This window comes from Alligator sinensis, unplaced genomic scaffold (genome assembly GCF_000455745.1).
Source record: "Alligator sinensis unplaced genomic scaffold, ASM45574v1 scaffold883_1, whole genome shotgun sequence".
Classification (NCBI taxonomy): domain Eukaryota; kingdom Metazoa; phylum Chordata; order Crocodylia; family Alligatoridae; genus Alligator; species Alligator sinensis.
Genome location: NW_005842009.1, coordinates 2,343,558 through 2,369,286, shown reverse-complemented (window position 1 = coordinate 2,369,286; position 25,729 = coordinate 2,343,558). Strand labels below are relative to the sequence as shown.

Genomic DNA, 25,729 nt, shown 5'->3' with positions numbered 1-25,729 from the left:
CTGTGGAGCTAATTAGTCATCTCTGCAGTAAAGCACATGCGTAGATGAACCCACTGCCTCCCAAAGAAGTGAGAAATGCTGTTACTCATTATTTCAATCACACAAAATTGTAAACTGTGTGGCACCTGGATGTTTTACAAAGCCACTGCTTCCCTCCCTCATTTCAGACAGGGCTGCAGTAGTGGAAATGTAACTGCTGGTGCATTAAAACATGCTGCAAAGTCTTATTTACTTTATTTGTTTCACTTTGGTATCTGTAGATGATTCCTCTTCCACCCAGTCTTTCTCCTGACTGTTTTCGGACTGCTCTGACAGACTATGGACACTGCTTCGACCAGATCTTTCAGCATCTTGCACAGAAGATTTTCTATAGAGACAATAAGCCAGGTTCATTAAACTGGAAGGCACCTCTTTCCTCCCTGCAGAAAGAGGAATGTTGATTATTGTTTTACTTGTAAAGAAAGTTTGAGTAATAATAGCTCCCAGGCACCATCTAGTGGTTTAAAATGTATTCTCTCTTCTAATTATTACTGATGCAGTACACAATGCTTTATGCTTTAGTCCTTAGTGCTGATGCAGAGATTACGTGAAAGAAATCAGCCTCTGCAGCTGAGGCTCTGAATTTAGCATCAGCCAGGAATGCACTGAAGCATTCGTTTTAGTGCATCAAAAGATTTAAGGATTTTTACACTTTGATACCTTTGGATAACATTTAAAAGACTTTCCAGGACTAAGTGTGGTGCATAGAGTGAGCTGCGGCAGGTGTGCAAGGCAAGAGGAGGCAGTGGGGCACTCTATGATTTGCACCATAGAATTCAAATTTCCCATTAATCAGAAAATTAAGTATTTAAAACAACAGTACATCACATCTGTAAAGTATTTTGTAACCTAAGGATTCCAGAAAAGAGATGTACAGAATCACTGAAGCGCAGACACCTCTGCGGTTGAGGATGCCAAGTAGGATCAAAGCACACTTCTGGGAGAAAAAGGAAAATTTTGGCCAAAGCACGCAAAGGACAAGTCCTCTTCTTACTAAAGATGCCCTGACCTTTTTAAAGTCTAAGCAGAACAAAGGGGAACAAAAAACAAATACACAATCAGTGTGGCTAGAACGCACCTTGCTGAGATCTTTATCTATGGCTCCATAGGCATGTAATGCAATAAAACTCTTAATACTCAGTTTGGCTTAGTAATATATTTTGGCTGATCCCTGCATCCAAGAGGTTGATGCATACATTTTCCTCAATGATACTCAACTCTCAGCAACAGCTGAAATTCAGATCTGCCAACCTGAAGATTGTCAAACTACACAACAGGCTATATCTGGGGTTCTCAACCTTTTTAGACTCACGACACCTTTCGGAAGATATCAACTTTTAGCTTTCACATTTTTTACTATACAAAAATAATAGAGCAATTCTGCTGCTGCAAAGAACTCAGAAAAACCACAACAGACAGAATGTTTTTGACACTATGAATTTTTATTTGAAATCTCTGGGTTTATCTGATGAATCAGGTTTGCATGCTTAAGAGTGCTAGCATTACATGCTAACCCACATCCCCCTTAAAAGGGTCTCAAGGCTCTCAACAGTGCTGCAGTACCCTGGTTGAGATTCACTGGGCTCTACATAGCAACATTATTTTACCAACCAAAAGAAAAGCAGACTAATCTGGGGTGGAATGCAGCAGTAGTGCACAGAAATCCTGCTTGACAGTTTTAGGACAGGAAACTAAGAGAACTCCTGTAACTCAACAGAAAGGGCAAGGGAAAATTTATAGAGGTAGAACGTAATTTCCTTTGCTGGAATTTGACCAGGGCAATAGGATTAAAGAGGAAAGAAATCTATTAAGGCATGTAAGGAGCATATAAGTGCATTGTTCTACACTGGGGTTATTCAGGGTATGGGTCAATAGCCTACGGAGATAAAGCTAGTGCTTTAACTACTTCTCTGTCAAATGCCAGGACTTTCAGTCTTCTGAAATAATGCATACCATAGGTATTATTAGCAGAGTTCCAATAAGCAAAGTGATAACGTCAGCCTCACCTGGATAGTGGAGAGTCTTCCTGAGGGTCTACGAATGGTATAGGAGTCTCTGGTCTCTTGGATTTCTGAATGCTATTGCTGGATGAAGGCCTCTCCCCACTCAGGCGATCCTGTAATGAGCTCTCCCTATTGAGGTTAACTTCAGAATATGGGAACCCTACTAGCCTGCATGGAGAGAGAGAGAGACTTGACTTTTTAATCCTTTATAAAGGTGTTAAAACAAAAGATGAAAGTGCAAAAGTGTGTGGCTCCTTCTAGGAGCCATGTATGAAATGCTTTTCAGTAATAAAGGGCATTTATAGACATGCTCTGGGAGGCAGGGGGCAGAGGAGGGGCACTTTAATTAGAGCAGCTCCAAGAGCCACATTAACTAAAGTGCCCAGAATGTCATGTGTATCAGCGTCCCCACGCTGAAAATGGCAGCAGGGCATTTTGAACTAAAACTCATCAAATGAGCTTTAGTTTAAAGTGCCCTGCCACCATTTTTCAGTTCAGGGATGCTGATACACATGACGCTAGTCTGCCAAAGAGCAGTAATTATCACGCTCCGAGGCACTATTATAACAGTGCATTGGAACAGCCTCCCTGCACATGTATAGGACCCCAAAGTATCTGTAAGACCAGAGGTTGAAACTCCCTTCCTCTGTGTGACGGAGTGACCCAGGGAGAGGGTTCTGCCTGGCGCCACTCTTTGAGATGGAGCCCAAGGCCAGCGGCTGAGCTCCAGTACAGCAGAGTCCTGCAAAGGCAGGACTTCAGAAAGATTTACCTGCAGGGATGCAGCAGACAGACTGGGAGCAGCAAACCCTGGTACCGTGGTGTTTTATTAGCTCCTGTCATCTGGCTGGCAGTCGCCCAGTGGATGATGTGAAAGGGCTGCGCTGAGCCGGGAAATCGAAAGAAGGCATGGGTCTGACAGAGAGAGCGGGAAGAAGGGAGGCCGAAATGAGCCCAGTAGACCCGCATTTATCACTGGGAGAGGGCCCTGGGATGAAAAGCCAGGGTGAAGAAGGGGCGTGGATCACTAGCAGAGCCGGGAAGCCTAGAGGTCTGTGAGGAAGTCCCTAGGCTCGTAGGCTTGTGCACTCGGTGTTCCACATGGTCCTGTCTTGAGGTAAGGACAAGAAGAACCATTAGGACAGGGAGGATTTGGGATATAGCCATAGCCCGAGAGGTGTTGGGCACTGGGAAGGGGTTGCACCTAAATAAAAAGGGCAACCCAGTTTGTCCGGAGGGACACAAATCATTTTTGGATGATTACTTTCCTGGGCTGGACTTGAGAGTGGAGACACCCCATCGCCGATAGCACCTGTGCTGTAGGACCCTGACATTGCTAACCAGGGGAACCAGGCATACTACAACACCCAGCTGGCATGTGGATGGGGGGTAGGGGAATTGGAGCCTTAGATCACTAGGACCTTGCACTGTGAGTAACCTTGTAGGTCACCCAGAAGACGCCACTGACTCCACTTTATCTTGATATAACAATTAAGACATGGCAGGAGAGTGGGAGGTGCCCTTCCTGCGGGGCAGGTAGACCCCTTCACGGAAGTCGTCCCCATGACACTCTGCAACATCCGTCATGGGGTTACACATTTAAGATTAGCTGTCCATCTTCCACCTTGGAGTGTCCCCTTGATGGCCCAGTACAACAAACTGGTCCATGGTCTCATAGTTGGTAGGGTTGGAAGAGACCTGAGCAGATCATTAAGTCCGACCCCCTGCCATGGGCAGGAAAGAATGCTGGGATCAAATGACCCTGGCTATTGTTGCAAGGTGAAGTGTCCAACTCAAATGAAACATGTGCCTGGGGAAAGGAGAGGGGAAGACAGAGAAAGACACAGAGAGAGAGACAGAGATACAAGTTTTATTAAGTCATATAGTCTCTACCCTTCACCTTCTCCTAAGCAAAGGTGTATTCACTTGTAGCCTATTTTGGGATGCAGCGAGGGAGAGTGGATAGTCAAGAGATCCCAGAGGAACAGAGAATAAGTATGTTTGGCACCTGCATGTCACATGCATGCTGTAATGAGCAAAAGTGTATTATTTGGCAAGGAAAGGTAAACCAGGGAAAGAAACTAGTAAGAAGAGTATGCTCTGAGTTGCACTGGTCACTTCAATGGATTGACATCTATGTAAAAGAAAGCAGAATCTGTTTTAGAATCCAGTGTAGAGATCAGTGATGGAAAAAAACCAAAACCGTTAAAGCAGAATTGCAAGGAAGGATTTAAAAGAGGCGAGTGAGGCCACAGAGTGCGCAGGGTTGAGAGTGTGTTTTTAAAGCACAAAGCAGCATTGTATCTTTTGGGAAAATAAGAGAACAAGAGCATCAAGATAAGCTAACCTGGCACTGAGCTGAAACCACACTGTCAGAGTACAAAAGAGTAAACTTCTTTACAAGTGAGTGAAATTACAGGGTAAGCTTTCTGGACTGCCCCTCTCCATTATGGATTTCACCAGCATGACTGCTCTAGTAGAGAAAAACATTTTATGAAAACTAATGCATTAAGGCTCAAAATTTATCTGGGAGGCAAATATTATAACTCATTTCAGAGACAGGAAACCAAGATACAGTCTAGTGGATGAGCTAGCATTAGAAAACAAGGTCATCGGACTCCTAGACAGCATTGCTGCTTAATAGCGTAATAAGAACAACTATCCATTTAGCCTCCTTGTCTCTGCAGAAATTCATATGAAACAAAAACAAATATTTAACAACTCTGTTGTACTTTCCAGTTTAGAATTTCAAAGCATTCTACAGACATTAAGTATCTAATCCTTGCAACCCTATGTGAGGTAAGAAAGTCAAATCACACTTCACAGAGAAAGCAAGCCAAACACAGAGTTTAATTTCACTATACTCTCACAGGAAGTCACCAGCAAAGCATGAAATTCGACCCTGTTCTGCTAACATTTGCACTTTAAAAACTATGCCATGCTCTCCCTCTCTCTTCATAGTCTTTTTCTTGTGTTTTGCTCTCAGAGACCATATATTACAAAAGAGACCACTTTAATGATGGTGGGTGGTAGAAACCAAAGTGAATTGCTAATAAGGCAGATATCTGTCTAGTTTAACATTGCAATGCAATCTCTCTTATGGTACTGGTGCAAACAGAATCATAGTAGAGTACCATACTCAGGCATGAGAGGGAGCTGCAGTCATAGATATGACAGGACCTTCCACAACATTTCCAGTTCAGTACAGGTGGGTTTAGCCATACCATCACCATGGACATCAACAAGAGTCAAGAAGCTAAAGCCCTTCTACAAAGCATGGAAAATTATTCCTTGCGTTCCCTGTACACGTACGTATAATGTGTTCCATAGCGCGGTCCTCTGACATGACCAATACCCTGACAGCCAGGGGTAGGGCACCCTTGCCCGACTGTTCCCATTGTATCAGCAGCACCTAATAATGAAAACAGTTAAACAAAATCTTGTAAAAGGTCCCATGCATTTGAACAGATCAGAGAAAAGAAATGTAAATGTAAACACCCAAAGCTGCCCTGCTCACCTAGCGGAACCTGTAGAGCATGTCCAGTTTTTGCACACCAGCCTACTGGGTGAATATCTGGGCTGTCTGAATCAACCCAGAAATCATAGTTACGGTCCCACCCATCAAAATGGACCTAAAAGAGGAGCAAATAATCACACAAAGAACACCAGAAGTGAGAGATACAGTTAAGGTATCCAGATATGACTCAGCTTTCACTTTAACTTGTCCCTTCCTCCTCAATTTTTATAAAAAATTCTATTTGCAGCTGAAACATTGAATGCTGTTAAAGTCACATACAATCTCCTCCTTTTGTGTGTTCAGCATAACTACTGTATCTGTTTTTGCTTGCTTCTGTGGTTACAAAAAACAAAGAGATCCAGCTAGCACAGTCAAATCATAGGGCCTACAATAAAGCATGGAGTACAGGGATGTTAAATCATAGTCTTTAAATTTGGTTTAAATGTTTGCAAGCTGAATCACTTCATTACTTGACCTGTGCTCCAGAATTCCAAAAATATTATTAATGCCAATAAGTTAGTCCAGTTCTATGCACTGAAATAACTAGAGTGTTTTGACAGGTCAAAGGGCTGATAATAGAACGTAAATCACTTCAAAATCCATGTTGCCAGTCCAAATTCAGAGTGAAGCTACAGCTATTTAAGTTGTTATGATCTCATGGATGCTTAGTAGGCCTCTGCGAAGCAGCAAATATTCGCTTTGGATTTGGCTGATTTGGATGGACAGTGATTCAATTTGGTGATTGTATTGGGACAGCAATTCAAGATATCCAGCCAGAGACTATGCAGGCAGTCCTCGATGATGCTGGACACAGCTGCCTTCCGTGCAGATTTGGGGCCACATGCCCACTCCCATGTCCTCTCGGACCAGCAAGCCACCAGAAGAGCACTCCCAGACCGGTGGCACAGTGGCAGGGGCCCCTCTCCCCAAGTCTTGCCCCCTCCGGCTGGGCAGCTTGTCCCAGCTCCAGCCCCAGCCCCAATCCCTCCCTCGCTGTGGGGGCATTGATCTGCGCCCCCATGCTCTTTCCTTCTCCCCTCCGCCCACCACAACAGACTTACCAGCTGGAGGCAGCTGTGTCTAGCATCATGGGGGGACTGCCTGTATACGTAGTCTATGGCCGAATCTCCGAATCTCTCCAAATCTCTCTGAATCAATTCGGAGGCTTCCAATTAGATTAGGACCTTTTAATGGGTTTCCCGATTCGATTCGGAGATTCAGCCACCGAATCGGACTGAATCTCCTTCAAATCAAATCGGCCACCAAAGCTTCACACAGCCCTAATGCTTAGTGGTTTATGTGACATGAGCTGACTGGAAACTCTACCATGACAGTCAACATATGACCACCCTTCCTGGGTTGATCATGCCAGTTTACCTGGCAAAACACGATTCTCATTAGTGTTCTCAACAGAGAGAATTTAATGGGCCAGGGATACTGAAGTCTACTCCTCACCTAGTGGCAGTCCTTCTACCACAGGAGGACACACATGGTTAAGAAACCTCAATTGCTGCTCTACCTGTTTTTGTAAGTTGACATTCAATCTCCAGGACAGAAACCAGCATCTTTCACCCTCTATATATTCACAAACTCAAAAGGCAAGTTAAAATGCATTTATGCACTGGTTGCATGTTGGTGAGTGAAGCTATTTGCCATATAAACCAGACTTAACCTGATTTTGGGTTTTCCTTTACAGTTCACCTTTAAAAAGTGAGCACAGAATCTACCAATGAACTTCCCATTAACAGTAAATAAATGCTCCCTTCATTCACATAGCTTTTTCCTCCTCATGACCAAATCCTGTGTGAATAGCTTTGCAAATTTCATTTCAAAATAAGTTAAATTAAAAGAGTATCTAACAATGTTGAGCGGTAACAAAAGAACTCACCTGAGGCAAACAGCAAAACACCATTTCAGACTCAGACCGGTTTGTTTTCTATGCTTCATGTGTGTATGGTTTCCACAGCAAGGGCACGAACTAAACTTATTCTGTGCCTCAGATCAATAGCATTTTTAGATGGAAGGGTAGTTTACTTAGCTTGAAATGCATACCTTAATCCGATGGTCCTCCTTGTCAACAATTGTTGCCACTCTTATTAACTTGGGATTTCTCTTGTCCACAGCCTCTAACTTCGTATTAACCTGAAACTCATGGGCAGGACGCTGTAAAAGAAGATTATAAATAGACTGAAAAGTCCAGGTATCATATAGAACTAGTCATTTTTATTTTGGACACAATATGTAGGTTCTTCCATACATCCATAAACAACCCTTTGTAACTTTTGTCCTCAATCTTGCATGATGCTGACTGCTTTTGAGGTCAAAATCAGATTTTCTGAAGAGCTGTGCTAGTAGCTTGCTAAAAGCCAGATTAGAGATGCACCGATACATCGGTCCGATATCAGATTGGTACCGACATAGAGAAAATTGGCTGTATCAGAAATCGGCCCAATTTGCCTGATAACTTGCCCGTGCATGCGTGTGCAGCCGCAGCACAGCACTCAGGCAGCGAGGAGCACAGTGTGGAGAGCTGCCTAGAGCTGGTAAGTCCATTGTGGTGGAAAGGGAGGAGGGAAGAAAGGGGCATGGAGGGGCAGATCAACTCCCCCCTTCCTCCTGTGGTGAATGGAGGGGACAGGGGAAAGGGTAGGGGCAGGTGCTGCTCAGCTGGGGTCGGACGGGGTGCAGGATGGACCCACAACTTGTCAGGGGGGAGAAGAGGGGCTCCTGCTGTTATCCGTACCCTGGGAGGGCACAGGGGGCATGTGACCCCCAGATCTGTGCAGGGTGGGACAGGGCAGGACAGGTGAGCTGCAGCTGCTCAACAGGAAGAGCTGGGACTGTGCTGGGCGCGTGGCAGCAGCACTGGGAGGGAGTGAAATTTGGGGTGGCTGCAGCTTCGTCTGTAGCCCTCGCCCCTCACCCAGCCCCCAGTGAGAAGAGTCCTGCACAGCCCCAGCTCCAGCCTGCAGCTCTCCCCCCCGCCCCCTCCTCCTCGACAAGCTGCAGGTCCATTCTGTGTCCTGCTCTACCCTGTGCTGGCTGGGCAGCACCTGCCCCTGCCCCCGTCTCCCCCACTCCTCCTCCTCCCATGCCGCTTCCTTCCCCCCTCCCCTTCCAACACAACGGACTTACCAGCTGCAGGCAGCTCTCCACGCTGCATCGGAAATCAGATTGGTATCGGTCAATATGCCTCCTTAAAAAAATCAGATATCGGTATTGGCCCCAAAAATCTCTATTGGTGCACCCCTAAGCCAGGCTCAGTTGGGCCAATACAGAGGACCCTTTCACAGTCCATACCAGTGACATGTATTTCAAAAAAAGGGGATAAAAGTTTAAAAAATGAGAATTGTTAGTATTGCTCTGGCACAAAGGCCATTCATCACCCCAGGTCGTTTGGTTGAATTTCCATATGTACTGGGGCATGATTTTGACACTTCATCAATAATTCAGAATATATTTTTCAGAAGATTTTAGGCAGACTATGCATTATGTCAGTGTGCTTTATATACAGTTGGCATGCAGCTTGGGGGAAGATCACCATGTTGCTCCCTTTCTGTGGTTGAAAGCAATCCCTTTCTACCAGCATTAAAATGACTTAAGTTTTTGAAGAAACATGCATAATGTAGCCTTCTTTCCATCAGGATTTTGCAATCTCGAGTTAAGCCTTTAAATACCACACAGAACCACATCCTCCTAAGCTTTCATTTCACCAGTGGACTGGAAAATGCTAGTGATGTAACATTATTGCAGCATGGTTTTTATTTTACATCAAAAGTAAAATTCCATCTTATCTGGGACTTTTCATTTTAGGCCTCCCCCCATCTCAAACAGTCTTTCCAATGGGCATCCCCTACCTCAAAGTGAACCTGAGGCAGATCAGATCTTGGCTTTGAGCCTGGGTTTAGAAATGCCCCTTCTAGAAAAACTGCTTTCAACCTGGAAAAGTTTTAATTCTGTCTAAGTTTTAAAATGCCACTCAGCTCAAAATATTTCAAGCAGAACCCTAGTATCAAATGTAGGAATTTTTCACAGAAACACGTTCTTTCATTTTAAACTAGGTAGCTAGAGAACAATAACCAAACCTCTTCTGCCCCACTGCAGAACTCATGGGCTAATAAGACACCTTGTTCTCTAATATCCTTCTATTGAAAGCTGCTTTCTGTAAAAATAAGGATGTCAACCTTATAACACTTGAAAAAGCACGGAAGGAAGAATGGATGGTCCTGGAGTAAGTTTACCAATTTCTTCATAAGAACTGTGTAATTTCTATATCTACATTATTGCTGCTCTTTCCAGAGTATGAGAGAAGCCCTATCTGAGGCTCTGAACATCTCTGCGATATAATCGCATATATATATATAATCGCATATATATATCGCAGAGATGTTCAGAGCCTCAGATAGGGCTTCTCTCATACTCTGGAAAAAGCAGCAATAATGTAGATATAGAAATTACTCAGTTCTTATGAAGATATATATCTTTATTCCTCTCGAAGGCCTCCTCACATCTAATTTACGCATTTCCCTTCTAGAGGATATTGTTTTTGTCCTTTTGGTTGAATCCAAACTTCCTATTACATGAAGAACAGTCTAGGGATGGATGCCAGATTCATTCATAGAACTATCTTCTTTGATTAAACATGTAACCAAGGTTTCACTGTGAGCATGCCAAGATCTGAAACCCTCTTAGATAAGGATGTAACAAATAGACTGGATGCTTTCATTTAAGCAGAGGAAGAACCTACCAACCATGAAGTTGAGATGTGTTTTTTTAGACTTTAACTCACTGATCAAGATCATACTGGATCTCCTTACTGCCAGAGTGCTCATAAAAATAATGGTCCTCAGGAAGAATGTTACATGATGATGACAAGATTCTCATGGTGCTTTAAGAACAGCTACTGTCCACATGGACAACTTGTTTTTCCAAAAAGCACTGCCCTTAAGCCATGGTCAAGATATTTTGTAAAACTACTAAAAGATCCCTTTCTTCAGGTGACTTGCATTAGAGCAAGTCCTGCAGTAACTGCCTGTATGCCTGATTTTCTCCAAAGTAACTTGTGACATTGTAGACCTCAGTGGAAGAGAGCTAAACTGCCATGGGTTAGCTTCTATTTATTGCAAGGTTAGAGTGCACACCAGAACAGTTGTCATGGAGCAGAGAATGTGCAATAAATCCCCATCTGCTTTTACCTTGTAGCAGCTTGTGCTCATGCCCTCAATGACTGGGGAGAGGTATAAAGGAGCCATTCAGCTCACCTGTGAGATAACGGGCCCCACAATCTCTGCTTTTAATATGCCTTTCTCATGTAATGCTTCTTCTGGATTTCTCATTAGATGCAACTAAGTGCATCTGTAGACTTCCAGCCTGGCTTGTGATGCACCAGAAGGCTGCTGTTCTAAATTAGATGCCTTTGGTCTTACAGGCATCATTGTTGAATCACCTCACTCTGACTTTCCCTCCTGATGTACAATTACTGAGCATTAAAGTCTTTTCCCGGGATATAAATAAACTGCTACTTCTCCAAGCAGTTGGTTTTCTGCCTTTTCAGCAGAAATTAAAAATTAACAAGAGACTTCCACAATAAGCAGCTATATCCAGTACTCAGGCTGAGAATGCAGTTTTCAAGTTTAGTCTGAATACCCTCTCATCTATGGGTTCACACCAGGAACACTCCTTCAGCTAGTTATCTTGTCCATTACTGAGGAAACAGAAGCAGGATTGATCTTAGGCAGAGGAACACAAACCTTTTACTGCTTTGGTAAGGAAGATCTTTGACAGGAAATTCTCATCCCCCACCTTAATTGCACTATCATAAACCAAGTGAGAAAGAATTATGTAGCTCGTCTTCAACATTTTTGGAGAATCTCTCTCATGAGAGGTATAAAGACTTCGTTTTGTCCCTTCAAGAGCTAACTGTGACCCAAATACCCTGCATCAGTCCTGGGCCAAACCCCTGAAAGAACAGGGAAGAGGACTTATCAGATACTAAAAAGGCAGTTGGCGGGCATGTATCTTTGCACATTTTCCAAAGGAAAACACCATATTTTCTTACGTACAAGTATTATTTTCCCAAAATCCAGCTGTGGGAAACTGGAATGTGCATTATAATCAAGGAAATAGGGTAACAGCACTTTCTTCTGCCCAAGCCCCTGCAAGGGAAAGCAAATGTAAAACTGCCTATGCTTTAGGCAGGGCTCCCTAGCTGATAGCGGTGGACACTTCCCCCGGTTAAGGCTCTCAAGGATAGCTCTGTCTTTCAAAAACAAGCTGTGCATTTTATTTAGGGGCATGTTATAAAGAAGAAAATATGGTAATAGCCAGTTTATGACCCGTGGGACTACTGGAAGCTGGAAAGAGAAAGATCTTCTTCCCAGGGATGGAGATCTAAAAGTCATGCCATGTTCCCTACTACCAAGTTCAGGAGGAGTGGGGCCAGCCACACAGAACAGTAAGTGATCTGGAGCCACTGGACAAAAGGGTTTATTTTTATTAGGAAGGAAGCAATTTAACTAGTACCTTTCACATGAGCTGAGGAACTGCAGTTAACACAGTTCAAGGACAAGGGAAGCACAAGGCTATGTGGCCTCCTTAGATACCTCAGCAGACATCATGTTAATAGTGTGGCTGGATCCTGGCATCTTTTCTTCTGAGTTTCTATGGGGGGCACCTACCTTCACCCTCAAGATTCCCAGAGAAAGGAGGGTCCAGAGAAACACTTTTGTTTGAGCTTCAAACTATGGGAATGGGGGTCTCAAGCCCATGAAGGAGAGTCAGGAGGCTTTGTGGGGGAAACAAAAGAAAATTGTACACTTGGTTTCAGTCTACTAATTCCGGTCCTAAATAAAAGGAGTTTCCATGTATCCTGCTCCATCATCTCAGCTTGGACCATGCCCACATGCCAAGTGACAGCTTCCAGGTTGCATCAGGACCCCAAAGTGTAGGGGGCTGCTAACTCTGTCTGCCACTTCTGAGGCGAGATGAGAAGTTCTTCCAGCCCCTCTCAGAATGCCAAAAGAATGATTTTTAGTTAGGCTGTGAAGTCTTCCCAAAACTGCTAATGAAAAACCTGAAAAAAACAGTTAGTTAAAAATCTTTCTGAAATCCCATGAAAGCTCTGCTCCAAAGCGGGGCCTGGAGTCTGCCACATGTGCTGCTTCAAGGCACAGAATTCGGACCCATCTTCCTGAGCCTTCTAAACACAGGCTCAGAGCAAAGACCTAGTTTAACCAAGTTGACATGGATGCAAGGAATGCCTCACTGCTAAGGCTACCTGATCTGGAGGGAACCAAGCACTAGTCTCCTGACCTAGTGAGATAAGAGAACTTCACCAACCAATTTAAATGCTCTTGCTGGGGCTGCCTGGGAATTGGTTTCTTCCAAATATTTCTCCCACGAGAAGCTTTTGGAATCCTTATATTCTGTAAAAGATAAAAGACCATCTCAAGAACTAATCACAAGTTATAAGACAAAAAAGCTATGTAATATGTGACTATTCAGTGAATTTAGCATTCACAAGAGATGGCAGTTTGATATCCTTGTAGAACTAAGCTGTTAATTCCTACAGACAATTTATAACCCAGGCAGTGAGTTATAAAGCAAGTTTCCAGTCTCAAACCTGACCTGGAGAAACTGGAATAGTTTTTTTCTATATTAACCAATTCTTATATGTCAGCTGCCACTTAAGAGCTAATCATGTATTTTTGTAACGGGAACTGAGATGAAATAATCAAATTATTATTTTTTTGTTATTTAACCTATGTCTGAACAGCAGTCAGTTTGTAAAGACTTTCTGCTGCTAGCTAGCTACTAACTCACATGCTAAATGTAATTTAACAGATTGGAGGTCAGAGATTCCATTCTTCCATTACCGTACAGAACAGAAACAGATTTGTTGTACTGTTATAACAATGAAATGTATTGTCTTGTAGCAAAACGTTTAAAGATAATTTTAAAACATCATTTAATCTTGTTTCCTCCCCTCTGCCACCATCTCTACTATTCAAAACCTTCTCAGTAGTCTGAATTTGATGGTCTCAGTATGTTTCCCAATGGACAGGTATCCTATCACAAAAACATCAGAGCATGTGGCACACTGTGGGCTTCCTTTTTGACTATCTCAGTGACCACGACTGAATGGAGACTTGCACTACATTGTGAAGGCCATACGCATGATCACATCTACTATTTAACCTGTTAAGCAGATAAATACAGAACATCCTCTTTCTCACCTGTTAATCCAAAATTAAGTGGATTCTTTTTAAGCTTCTGCCAAAGCCTAAAGATAACCATGTTCTTCTACAATTATCATTGTCCTTTTGCTCGCATTCCATTTTACCTACTAAACTCCAATGCAATAAAAGTAAATATAACTACAATCATACTTTTCTTTCTGTTTTCCAGGAATGGCATATCTCCACCTTCAACGACATAAATACACATTCCTTTTTCTTCCAACACACCTTCAAGAAAATACTGTATCTACCACAAAACTCCACCCTTCTTCCCAATCTTATTCAATCCCAAATTATAAAAGCCTGTCCCACTGGCCTGAAAGAACTATTGAATAATAACTGGAGTTGCAATTCAATGAGTATTAACAATAACTCTGCTCAGCAAAGAGAGGAAAGTTCAACAGAATTGAACTCATAACTTGCAAATGCATAATTACATGGGAGATAGAACTTGCAGGTCTTTTGACTGAAGCAGGAAACACGACTTCCTTTCAACATACCAGGTGGTGTTGTCAGTGGGGTTCCAGTTTCTTGGCAGTAACCAACAGGACGAATGTATGGGCTGCTAGCATCACACCTGGATCAAAAGGAAAAATTTGGCACCAGTCAACTTCAATGCAGAAGAAACACAGCAGCTCAAATGCTGTCTGATGTTTCTTTGCTGGGGCAGCAGATGCTTTCAGTGCGTGTGATCATGATGTACAGGACAACTGTTACCTGGATGGAATTTATAAAGTAACATTTTCAAGACATTTAGGCTGTTCCTGCAAGCAGAGCAAATACAAAAGAGCGAAATATGCATTTGGAATTCAGAAATGTGGGAGTGTCTGCATTCTTTTAATATCTGGACAACCAAATCAGCTAAAATAAGAAAGAAACAAAAGTCCCTTGAACATGCAGTAAAATCCCTATGTAAATAACAACAAGGTTACTGGGGGGCATGGAAGGCAGCGACAGAGATAGGAAATTATTTGAAGACCTTAGCCTAAAAAAGTAAAATCTGTTCAGCTTGGGATCATAGAAAAGTGGGTTCGAAAGGACTTCACAAAGTAATCTAGTCCAGCCCCCTTGCTCAGGGAAGAATCATCCCTAACTAAACCACCCCAGCCAATAGTCTAATCTGCTCTTGAAAATTTCCAGAGATGGAGATTCCACTTCTTTAGGTAGCCTGTTCCAATGCTTGTCCAGCCTTTGCATTATGCTTTAGAGGTGCACTGATATATCAGTCCATATCGTATCGGCACCGATAAAAGGAAAATTGACATTATTGGTAATTGACATTTTTTGGCTGATGTGGCCGATAATGTCACTGATAAATGCTGTATGCATGTGTGCAACTGCAACTTGCACACAACCAGGAATGCAGCCTGGCAGCTTGGGGAGCAGCACCTGGTCAGTAAGTCTGTGGGAAGAAGGGGCATGTGGGAGGCAGATCGAGGCCCCCATGGTGAGGAAGAGAGTGGGGCTGGGGTAGAGGTAGGAGCAGGGGCAGGCATTGTTCACCCAGGGCAGGGGCAGCTCCCGCTGCTGTGCACACCCCCAGGGGAGGCATGAGGTCATGTGCAGGGTGAGGGTGGGCTGCCCGCTGTGGGCTCGGGGCCACAGGCTGAGCTGGCTTTTTCCTGGCAGGGGGTGGGGTGTGCTGGAAGTGTGGGATACAGCAAATTTTGGGGTGGCTGCAGCACCCCTCCTGTAGCTCCCCCTCCCAGCACCACCGCCACCTGCCCTGCCCTCCCTGAACACAGCCCTGGCCCAATCCTCACACCATAAAGAGGCTGGTGCAGCCCCTGGCCCTGAATCTGCGGCAGGCAGCCCACTCTCACCCCATGCACAAATCCGTGGGACACATGCCTCCCCCAGGGGGTGTGCACAGCAGCTGGGAGCCACCCCCCACCCCAAGCCCCCAAACGAGCCATCCATGGCTCCATCCCGCACCCTGCCCTGGAAGAGCAGTGCCTGGCCCTAACCCACTCCCTCCCTCACTGCAGGAGCCTCAATACCCCCCCACATGCCACTTCCCTCCCCCACAGACTTACTGGCTGGACGCCGCTCTCCAAGCTGCCCAGCTGCATATTAGCAATCACATTGGTATAGGCTGATATGGCTGGGCCATCAGTATCGGCCAAACAAATCTTTATTGATGCACCCCTAATGTTTAGGTTTCTTCAAATCAGAAACTGAAAGTGGAATTTAGAGTGGAAGTAAAACTTTAGACTAAAATCGCAACGAGACCAGTTCCAAAACCCTATAAATTGAAATGGCAGAGTTTAGCAAAACTCTAGATGAAGTCTACTCTTGAGAATTAGAAAGTTAAAGATAAGCTAGGGAGATCTAAAGCCATGCAGATGCCTCTTTGCCTTCCTGGAGGAAAGAAAAAAAAAAAAAAGGAGGGAAGAGAGAGTTATAATAGTCGAACCACCACTACATAAAGTTGATGGGTAAAAATCTGTATGCTTTGTACTTCTTTCACATAGCAACTTAGTAATTAAACTAAAAACTGGATATATTTGTCATCAGTTGAGACATGAAATAAAGAGGAAAGCTTTTCCATTTACTAGCATTCAATATACTTTCAGGGATAGAGCAAGAACTTAGGACTCAGGAGATCTCATATGGAATGTGGTGTTAAATAATCATGTGAAAACCACCATGAGATTCTCATTTCCAGGGATCCTAGTTTTCTGTTTAAAAATCCCAAATTCTGACTAAAAAGATGCGCCCCCCCCATCCCCCACATTCTCTGAGCAAAAATACCCAAATCCACATTTTTCTGTGATTAAAATGAAATGCCACTACTTATATAGGTATCAGCTGAACACAGTGTTATACTGATATATTTACCCATAGCCTTCCAAGCCCTGCTGGTGTCCCCCACCCCCAACATATGAGGAAGGGAGTGGATGTGTGGGGATGGAGGGGTGTGGGCACAGGCAACGCACAGGGGGATAGGCAAGGGACAGACAATGCAGCATGGGGGGCCACATACCCCCCGTTTTCTGCAACCACAGTGGGATGCAGGGCTTCAGCTGGGCCAGATCCATCCCATTGCCTGTGCTTTCCTGCCCCCACCCCCAATATGTCGCCTGCTCCCTCCCCCACCCCTGACTTACTTGGAGGGAACTGTGGGAGCTGCTCTGCACTGCTGCCCACCTGTCTCATGCATGTGATGCCCCCTGTACATACATGTGGTGCTCCCTGCATCCTGCTCCCCCCTCAGCCCCAAGCAGGCCCTTGTAGGCTGGAACTGTGGTAACCTGGCAAGGGGAAACCTGCAGTTTCCCATGTTTTTCTCCTTTTTCTCCTTTAAAGGAGATTACCATGATTTTCTCCTATGAAGGAGAAAATCCATGTTTTTCTCTGTTTAAGGGGAATATCTGCATTTTTCCACTTTTTCCCCACAGGAAAGGGGAAACCCGGATCCCAGCTCATATCTAAGACACAATAAAAGTGCAGGTCAAGATTTTTAGAAATTGTTGCCTAAACTTAAGCATCTATGGGTGGGTACAGATGTAACAATCATACTGATACTGAATTATACCAATATAAACTTTACAATGCATTTGTTACATCTACTTGATCTTATAGCAGTATAAAGTGTAGCAGCCACAAATCATTGCAACCTGTGTTCCATTCAGGGTTGCAGATGTAACAGTTACATCAAAATAGCCATGCCTTTTGATCACTGTAACAGGGAACCCTCATTCTGTTACTTGGGGAGGGCTATGAAAGCAGCAGAAGCAGCAAGTGCCTTTAAGTGTCTTTGTGGCCAAGACAAAGGCAGTTGGCAGGGCTGGAATTAAGGAGCAGCCCCTGGGCTTAGATCATATAATAAGCTCAACTGACCAGAAGGCACTGGAGAGTTCAGGGGGTGAATAGGTTTGTCCTCAGGCTGAAGGGGCAGTTCAGCCTTGGCTGGGGAAGGAGAAGGATCCTTCAGGTGGGCTGCAGCGGGGCACAAGCAAAAAGGGGAGCCCTGGTGGGTTAGGGCTGAGAGGGTTTTTTTTGGTGTGGCTTCTTTCCTTCTCCCTGCACAGGATCCAGAAGGATAAATAGGGCTGACTTGTTACGAGTGTCTGGAGAGGCAGTAATTTTTAGTTGAAAGTGATTGCTTGCATTTTTGTTTCAGTTTGTCCAGAGGACCAGAAGCACTGTGAGGGAAGGTGGAAGTCACAATGCATGTGCTTTAAAGTGCCCCATGCATTATCACCCCTTGTGGGTGTGGGGTCATACACAGAGAGAGGGGATTTAACCCCTTTAAGGCTGGGGAACTTGGAGGACCCAGAGCCCTACTGTGGAACCTAATTCCCAGGTGTGCTGCTGCTACCAAAGAGCCAAGGCCAGACAAAGGGGGCCCAGGGCCGAAGGGAGCAACTAGAGCAGGGGTGGGCAATTATTTTGGCTGGAGGGGCATTTAATGAGTTGTGGGGACCTATCAAGGGCCACATCCATCTCTCTCTTTGTTTTTCTCTCTCCGCCTCTCTTGCTCTTCTCTCACTCTCTCGCTTTCCCTCTCTTCCTCCTGAACCCAGTTAGAGCTGTAGTGTGCCAGAGCCCCAAAGCTCAGCTGTGGACACAGACAGGGACTTCTGTGGCGGTGGGGGAGGTGGTAGCATCAACTGAGGGGGCAGCCAGCAGGTTCTAGAGACCTGATGTGGAACCTGTAGGCAGTGCCACAGCTGATGCTGCTGCCCATCTAGCATGGCAGAAGCTCTTGCCTGGGTCCACAGCTGATGCTGCTAGCAGGATCCAGGGAGGTGCTTCCACTGAGCTGGGAGGAAAGTGATCTCAGCTGTGGACACTGCAGGCAGGTTCTTCGTTGGGGCTCCTGAACATGCCAGCAGCATCCACAGCTGATGCCGCCACCCCCTCACCCCAACTGTAGTGGAAACCCTGCCCAGGTCCACAGCTGCTGCTGCTGCTGCTGCATCAAGGGATGATGCTGCTGAACAGAAGCAGTCCTACCCACCCACCCAGCACCACATGGCAAATGGAGCTGCCAGCTGCCTGCAAGCTAGATCCAATGAGTTGGCAGCCATCCACCCATGGGCCAGAAAAAAAAAAAAAATCAATCAGTTGGTGGGCTGGATCTGGCCCACAGTCCGTAATTTCTCCACCTCTGAACTAGAGCAAATTAAGCAGCAGACAAGAGTCAGGGCCTGGACAAGTATAAAAAGTGGAAGCCAAGCAGCCCAAAAGAAATCCCTCCAACTCCGAGGCTCTGGATGCTGCCTGCATACTTGGCTCTATCAAGGTGTGGCAGGAAAGATAGAGGGTGGCACCTTGGAAAAACCAGAAGGGGCAGGGGCCTATGCTAGCTGGCTGCTGGGATGTATGACCTCCCAGCAGGGCTAGGCCTGCCACAAGCACCAACTCCTTCTCTCTTTTGTACTTGGAAAGTTAAACTGTGGCAGAGTGCCTTTCCAGGGGTGGGTGTGAAGCCTCTGGAGTCCCTACTGCTCTCACTTTATGGGCAATTACTCCTTCATTTTCCCACCTTGCCTTGATGTTAATTACTTTTATGATGGAGACTGGCCCAGAGCTTCCCAAATTGTTCTCAAAACTGACCACCAGGTGCATATAGTCTCTGCCTTATGGACTAATTGCATAGCTCCGTTCTTCCCTTATACCAGGGGTTTTCAACCTTTTTTAATAAGTGTACCCCTGGCGGCTGGATGCAGAGCTGGGGGGGGGGGAAGGAGAGTGGATGGGGGGAGTGGGAGCGGTGGCTGCCATGTGCTCCCCGCTACATCTAGCCGGCTCCTGTGCGGCCCGCAGAGCGGCATCGCTACCCTCACCCCACTTCCCTCCTTGGCCCTGCTCCTGGGAGGCGGCAGTGCAGGGTGGTCGGTGATGTTGCTCCATTCCCCCCCGCCTGTGCCTACCCCCCTAGGGCTTTCTCAAGTACCCCCAGTTGACAACCCCTGCCCTATACTATGCTCCATGCCTTGCAGATGGAATCCTTCATAGATGTTGTCTTTCACCTAAGCTCCCTTCTGGTGGTCCTGGACCTCCGTTGGTCCCACTCTCAGCCTCCCACTAGGCCCTAGATCCCTCCCTGGGTCACTAGGAACCTCCTCCTCCCCAAACCTCCAGACTGGTTTAGGTGTTATCCCCAAGCTGGCTTTCTGGAGCTGCAGCCATCCTGCTGAGGTGGTGTTCTCTCAGCAGGTTCTGAGCTGTTACTGCTAGCATCTCTCAGGGCCTGGGCTTATGCCTTCTCTGGCTGGGTCAACTGACCCTGCAGTTAGCCCTGGCACACACCTGCCAGCAGCACTGCAGGCTGCCTGGCCTCTTAAAGTGGCATGGACCCCAAGTGCCCTGCCACAACATCCACGTGCAGCCAACTAACATTCTAATACAAAGTCTACTGAATTTAATGGAAAGATGTTCAGTGATTTCGCAAAGTTTTGGATCAGGCACTAAGTGCTTGCTTATATTTACATAAGTGGCCAGACTTTCAAAGGAGCTGGGCACCCAGCAGCCGCTGCTGCTATCAGTGAAAACCACAGGGCACTCATGCTGTTGAAACTCAGGGTACATTTTTTTTTAGAAGTCTAAAAATGGAGTTAGAAGCCCTCAGCTAGGAAGTCATTTGAAAATCCTGGCTATCAAGTATGAGATATTATGTACTTCACGGCAGGACCATAAAATGGAAAAACACAGTCCCTTTGCAGAAGCATTTTCTTTACCAGTAGTCGTAACTCTCATCCCAGTTGTCAAAATGAATTAGCAGCCGGTTATCCAACATATCAGCAACAGTTGCCACGCACATCAAAGATGGATTCTTTCTGTCCACTGCTTCCAACTTCATTCCCACCCGAAATCCAGATGGCGTGACAGGCTAAAGAACAGAACAGAGAAAAAAGGAAATCAACAATCAAGCTCTGTGCCAGATCATTTAAATTACTATGCCTATTTGGCTCAGGTTATTTATATAAAACATTATAAGAAAAAAACCCATACTATAGCTACCTGCTTGACAGAACATCTGGCAGAAAGGTTACAGCCAAGATTTCCATGTGTTCTGGCAACAATCCCTATTATTTCTAACGGAGACTTACTGAAACTTGAATACTACTTATCTTCAATGACACCAGACCCAGCCAGGTTCAGAGACAGAAATAGAGACTGCCCTTCTGATAACGCGTACTGCCAGCCTTGTTGTATCAATGGAGGAAGAGTCAAATGCGACTTTTAGGTATACAGCTGGGTCCAAAGCACAGACAGACTTACACAGCAAGACCATGATAACCACAGGAATTTATTCTCCATCCTTTGCTGCACAAGTAATTTGGTGTGGCTGACAAATGGTCCTATGCAAATAATGATGGCTTTAAATGAAAATAGCGGTGGGTGAATGTATATGAGGAATGTATATGTGAATGTATATGAGGAACAAACCCTTGTGCACATGGGGATACTGTTGGATAATCAGAAATGTATCTGAGAGATTAGAGTAATGGAAATTCTGACAACTGTCTTGACTGGGATCCAGGTACAACATTGTGTTTAATTAATGCAAATGTAAATCTCTCTCTTTGATCACAAAAAGGAGGGAAATATAAATTCTCTGCATGTGAAGTTAATGATGGTTTTTTGCTTTTGTTTTTTAAAAGCAGAGAGACATTACTCTGGTTTCCCATCTTACAAATAAATTAATGTGTGCAACAGCAGTGCAAACAGCTGATTGTGCTATGTCCTTTAGGGTTATAAAAGAACACATTACTATTCTGGTCAAACCTTTAGGATGTGCTTAACATAAGACTTCTTACCCATTAGAGGTAGCCTTGTAAGAAGAACCCACAGTGAGTAGAAAACAAGAGGTAGCCTTGTAAGAAGAACCCACAGTGAACAGAAAACCCCACTGCTGCCAATGTATTTAGGTCATGCCCCTGGTCTTAGCTCTGGACTTGGGGGGAAAGGGACTGTCATAGAGCCATAAATGAAAGAGGACCAAGAAGAACAAGAAGCCTGATGAATGCTTACAATGTCTATATACATATGCCAGCTGTATGGGAATAAGTGAAACCTTAGTAAAAACTGGGGAATAATTATTGCCACAGAAAACTGGTGAGAAAAATCACAAAACTGGAATAGTGGGATAGAAGGGTACAGATTATTTAGAATGGACAGGTAAGGGAAAAAGGGAGCAGGTGTTGCATTGTGAATATATACCATTTGCAATGAAGTTCGGGAAGAGGTAGGAGACAAGTTTGTTTAAAGTCTCTGTGCTCAGATAAAAGGGGAAAAGAACAAGTGATGTCATCATAAAGGAACCTCTCTCTAGAGATCACTATATCAAGAAGAAGGCGGACAAAGCTTTTTTAACAACCATCAGAAACAGTCAAAGCAAAGAACTTGGTGGTAATGGGAGAGTTTATCCAGATATGTCTTGCAAAAACAGATAGCCTATGGAGCTCTTGCAATATGCTGCGGACTATTTTCCGTTTCAAAAGATGGAGAAGCTACGAGAAAACAGATATTTTAAATTTTGTTTTAACAGGGAGATAGACTGAGACTCTAAAGATGGAAGATAACAAGGGTGAAAACGATCATGGAAGTGATAGAGTTCAATATTCTGAGGAAAGGAAGGTGGAAAGAACAGCAGAATAAGAATAGATTTAAGAAAGCAGACTTTAACACAAAAAAAAAAAAAGAAGAAAAAAAAATCAGGAAACTCGTGGACAGGGTCTCTTGGGAAGATAGTCTGAGGGATAAAGCCATGTAGGAAAGCTGGCTGTTACTGAAGGAGATTATATTAAATACACAACAGCAAAGGAAAGAGAGGAAGCATAATAAAAAAGCCACTATGGCTGTACCAGAAGCTTGTCGATGACCTGAAAACCCAAAAGGAATTATATGAAAATAGAAAACAAGGACACATAAGCTAACAATAAGTAAGAAGGAACAACACCAGTTTGTGGGGATACCAATCAGAAAAGCTAAAGACACAAAAATGACTTTCAATTAGCAAAGGACATAAGAGGGAAAAAAGAAAAGATTCTATAAATGCTGGAAAACCAATGGAAGCGTAAGTTCATTATTAAAAAGAAAATGAAAGCAAATATTAAATGATGCAGAGGAAGCTAAATTACTCAGTGTCGTCTTCATTCCAGTTTTCACCTTTAAAGTAAACAGTCACCTGATATTTAACACAATTAATTTTAATAAGGAGATAGGAACACAGGCCGGAGCAGAGAAAGAACACGTTAAAGAATATTAGGTAAGACTGATGAGTTCACGTTGGCACGGCCTGATGAAATTCACCCTAGAGTGCTTAAGGAACTAGCCAATGTAACCACTAGCAATTCATCTTCAAGTAACTGTGAAGGACAGGGTAGGTCCCAGAAGACGGAGAAGGGCAAATGGCAGGTCCCAGAAGACTGGAGAAAAGTACCTGTCTTTAAGAAAGGAGGGGAAAAAAAAGGAGGGCCCATAACTAGGAATCTACCTAAGTTATAGTGAAAGTGATTGTTGTGGGCTGCTCATGGTGCGCGGACGTAACTTGGAGGCCTTTTCATAGAGAGCCTGCCCTTTGCTGCTGGTTGGCCAAGGGCTGCATGTCATGAAGCCCTGCCCCTGGTCACTGACTGGTGGAGAGGGGTGGGGCACATGACAGGCAGCCCTCTCAGCCAATCAGTGGTGAGGGGGGTGGGGGGCATCATCCTGGCTGCTCCCTTTTGCACCAGACACTCCCCCTCCCTCCCCAGCTGGCTGCAAAGCCAGGCCACAGTGGCCATGAGGATTGCTGGCTCTTGCTAAGGAGCCATTTTATTGCATTTTATTTTAAGTAAGTTTTGGGTTTTTTTTTTTAATTTTGCAGGTTTTGTGGACAAAGCCCAATTTTGCAGTTTTCACGAAATCCACAAAACTGCAAATTAAGTAGGTTCCTACCCATAAGTATAACTCAGACTGTCTAACTTCTATCCCCAAAACCAGTGGTGCTCAATTTTTGGCCCTGTGGGCCAGATGAGTAGCGTAGGGGTGGTCCGCAGGCTGGATTAAGCCCTGCATGCCAGGATTGGATCCTGAGGACCTGGCGCTGCCCCCTCCTGGCCCCTCAAGTTGGGGATAGGCCCAGGGGCCTGGTGCTGGCCCCATCTAGCCCTGCACCCTATCCAAGAAGCAGAGCTGGGGACTCTCCACAGGTCCAGATATCTGGTACTAGGGAAATGGTACCACTTTTTATTCCACCACTTCTCTACCACCAAATTTCCAGACCCATAGGGAGTCCCATAGGCTGGATGTCATGGCAGCCCAGGCCAGATCCGGCTGCAGGCTGGGGATTGAGCATCCCTGCCTGAAACAAAATCAGATACTAGAACAAATTACTAAGTGATCAATTTACAAATACCTATAACAGGGATGGGCAAAAGATGGCTCGCGGGCCACATCTGGCACACCAACTGACTGGATCCACCCTGCAGCTGCCCCTGCAGCACTCTACATAGGGCCAAGCCACCCCCAATCCTAGCAGCCAGCCCCTGCTACACTCCCACCTATGCTCGCTGGCCCGGGCCTGGCCAGTGCATGTAGCTTTGTTCCCAGTATGGCTGTAGCCAGCCGGGCGTTGTTCTCCTCCCTTTGCCTCCTTCACTCTTCCTCCTGTTTCTGCCCTGGTTGTGCTGCTTGCTTCGGGTGGGTAGGGAGAAGCTTCAAACAGGTGGCTCCTCATTGCACTGGGTGGATGAAGTGGGTAGAAGGTGGCCAGGAGCTGGAGCCAGAGTCCTGTACACTGGGGCAGAAACCACCTAGCTGAAGTTTCCCTTCCCCGCCTCCCACCAAGAGCAGCACAGCAGGAGCAGGAGGAGGAGCATGAGCTGTCACTGGAGGTGAGGGGAGCACAGCAGCACTCAGCCACCTACAGCTACACTGGGACTACACCCCCTGCCTTGCGAGTACCCCGGAGGTTAGGCAGGGGCAGGTGTAGGAGCTTGCAGGGGTGAGACAGGCCCTGGGAGTGGCAGGGTGAGGTGGGGATGATGGGGCAGGATGTGGCATTGAGGCCAGTGAGGTCCCACTGGGGCAGGTCCTGGCAGTGGCCAGGTTGAGACTGCCCGGTGCCAGGGTCTGCCCATCCATCTGTGCTGCTGCATTGCAGGTCTGTCCACCTGTCTGCCCACTGGGCACAGGGCAGTGGAGAAAGGGCTCTGGCGGAGTGAGGGCAGAGGGGACTGCTCCCTCTGCACCGCATGAGCAGTTGCCAGCAAGCCCAAGGCTGGATCCAGATCTGAGAGCCCCTGTTGGCTGGGGCTGCGGAGAAGGTGGAAGTGCATGGGGCTGGAGCGCCAGCTCTGTCCTCTAGCCCAGCCCACAGCAATCTAGATCAGTGGTCTCCAACCTTTTTAAGTAGATCACTTTTTGAATTAAAAAAGCAACCCAAGATCTACCCTGCGCCACCATTTCTCCCCTCCCTCCCCCCAAAAGTCAGTCTGTGGGAACAGAAAGGGGTGGGGGGGGCAGATCAAGGTGGAGGAAGAAAAAGTTATATGGGGGCATGCCCCCCACAGCAGGTAAGTCTGTCCCCAACTCCTGCCAGCCCCTGCTCCTGCCTGTGCCCCACTCCCTTCCTCACCACTGGGGCCTCAATCTGTCCCCACCCCACAGCAGTGAGGGATGCACAGGCCCTGCACGACTGGGGCACAGGCCAGAGCCACAAGCAGCTCATCCTGAGGGCGTGGGGCACGCCATGTGCCCCTGGATCTGCATGCTGACTGGGCTGGCTGCCGCTGCAGGCTGGGGCAAGGGCTACATCAGGCTCTTCCTGGAGACTCCATCCCACGCTCCACTTGTGCAGAGCCTGCCCCTACTCCAGCCCCGCTGCCTCCCTCACTGCTGCTGCGGCCACCCGTGCTGCTCCATGTTTGGGGGTGGAGGAACATGTGCCCCCAGGGACCTGTGTGCAGCAGAGGCAGCTGCTGTTGCAGGCTGGG

The 25,729-nt window shown here is 45.8% G+C and overlaps 1 protein-coding gene across 12 annotated transcripts in view; it reads right to left on the bottom strand.

Annotated features, from left to right (window-relative positions):
- LOC102369465 (lethal(3)malignant brain tumor-like protein 3) overlaps positions 1 to 25,729 on the bottom strand; it is a 96,256-nt gene that overhangs the window by 32,749 nt on the left and 37,778 nt on the right. For 11 of the 12 annotated variants that reach the window (XR_003093627.1, XR_003093626.1, XM_025201943.1 and 8 more), the window contains 8 exons: positions 20,486 to 20,637; positions 14,297 to 14,373; positions 12,898 to 12,983; positions 7,612 to 7,722; positions 5,560 to 5,674; positions 5,355 to 5,454; positions 2,046 to 2,210; positions 233 to 367 (listed from right to left, as the gene is read on the bottom strand). Coding sequence is in view for 10 of the 12 variants with exons in the window: in XM_025201943.1 (XP_025057728.1) it covers positions 233 to 367; positions 2,046 to 2,210; positions 5,355 to 5,454; positions 5,560 to 5,674; positions 7,612 to 7,722; positions 12,898 to 12,983; positions 14,297 to 14,373; positions 20,486 to 20,637 (941 nt within the window). In the remaining 2 variants the exon portion in view is untranslated. The remainder of the gene's footprint in view (positions 1 to 232; positions 368 to 2,045; positions 2,211 to 5,354; positions 5,455 to 5,559; positions 5,675 to 7,611; positions 7,723 to 12,897; positions 12,984 to 14,296; positions 14,374 to 20,485; positions 20,638 to 25,729) is intronic. The other variant, XM_025201945.1, reaches the window with a different exon arrangement.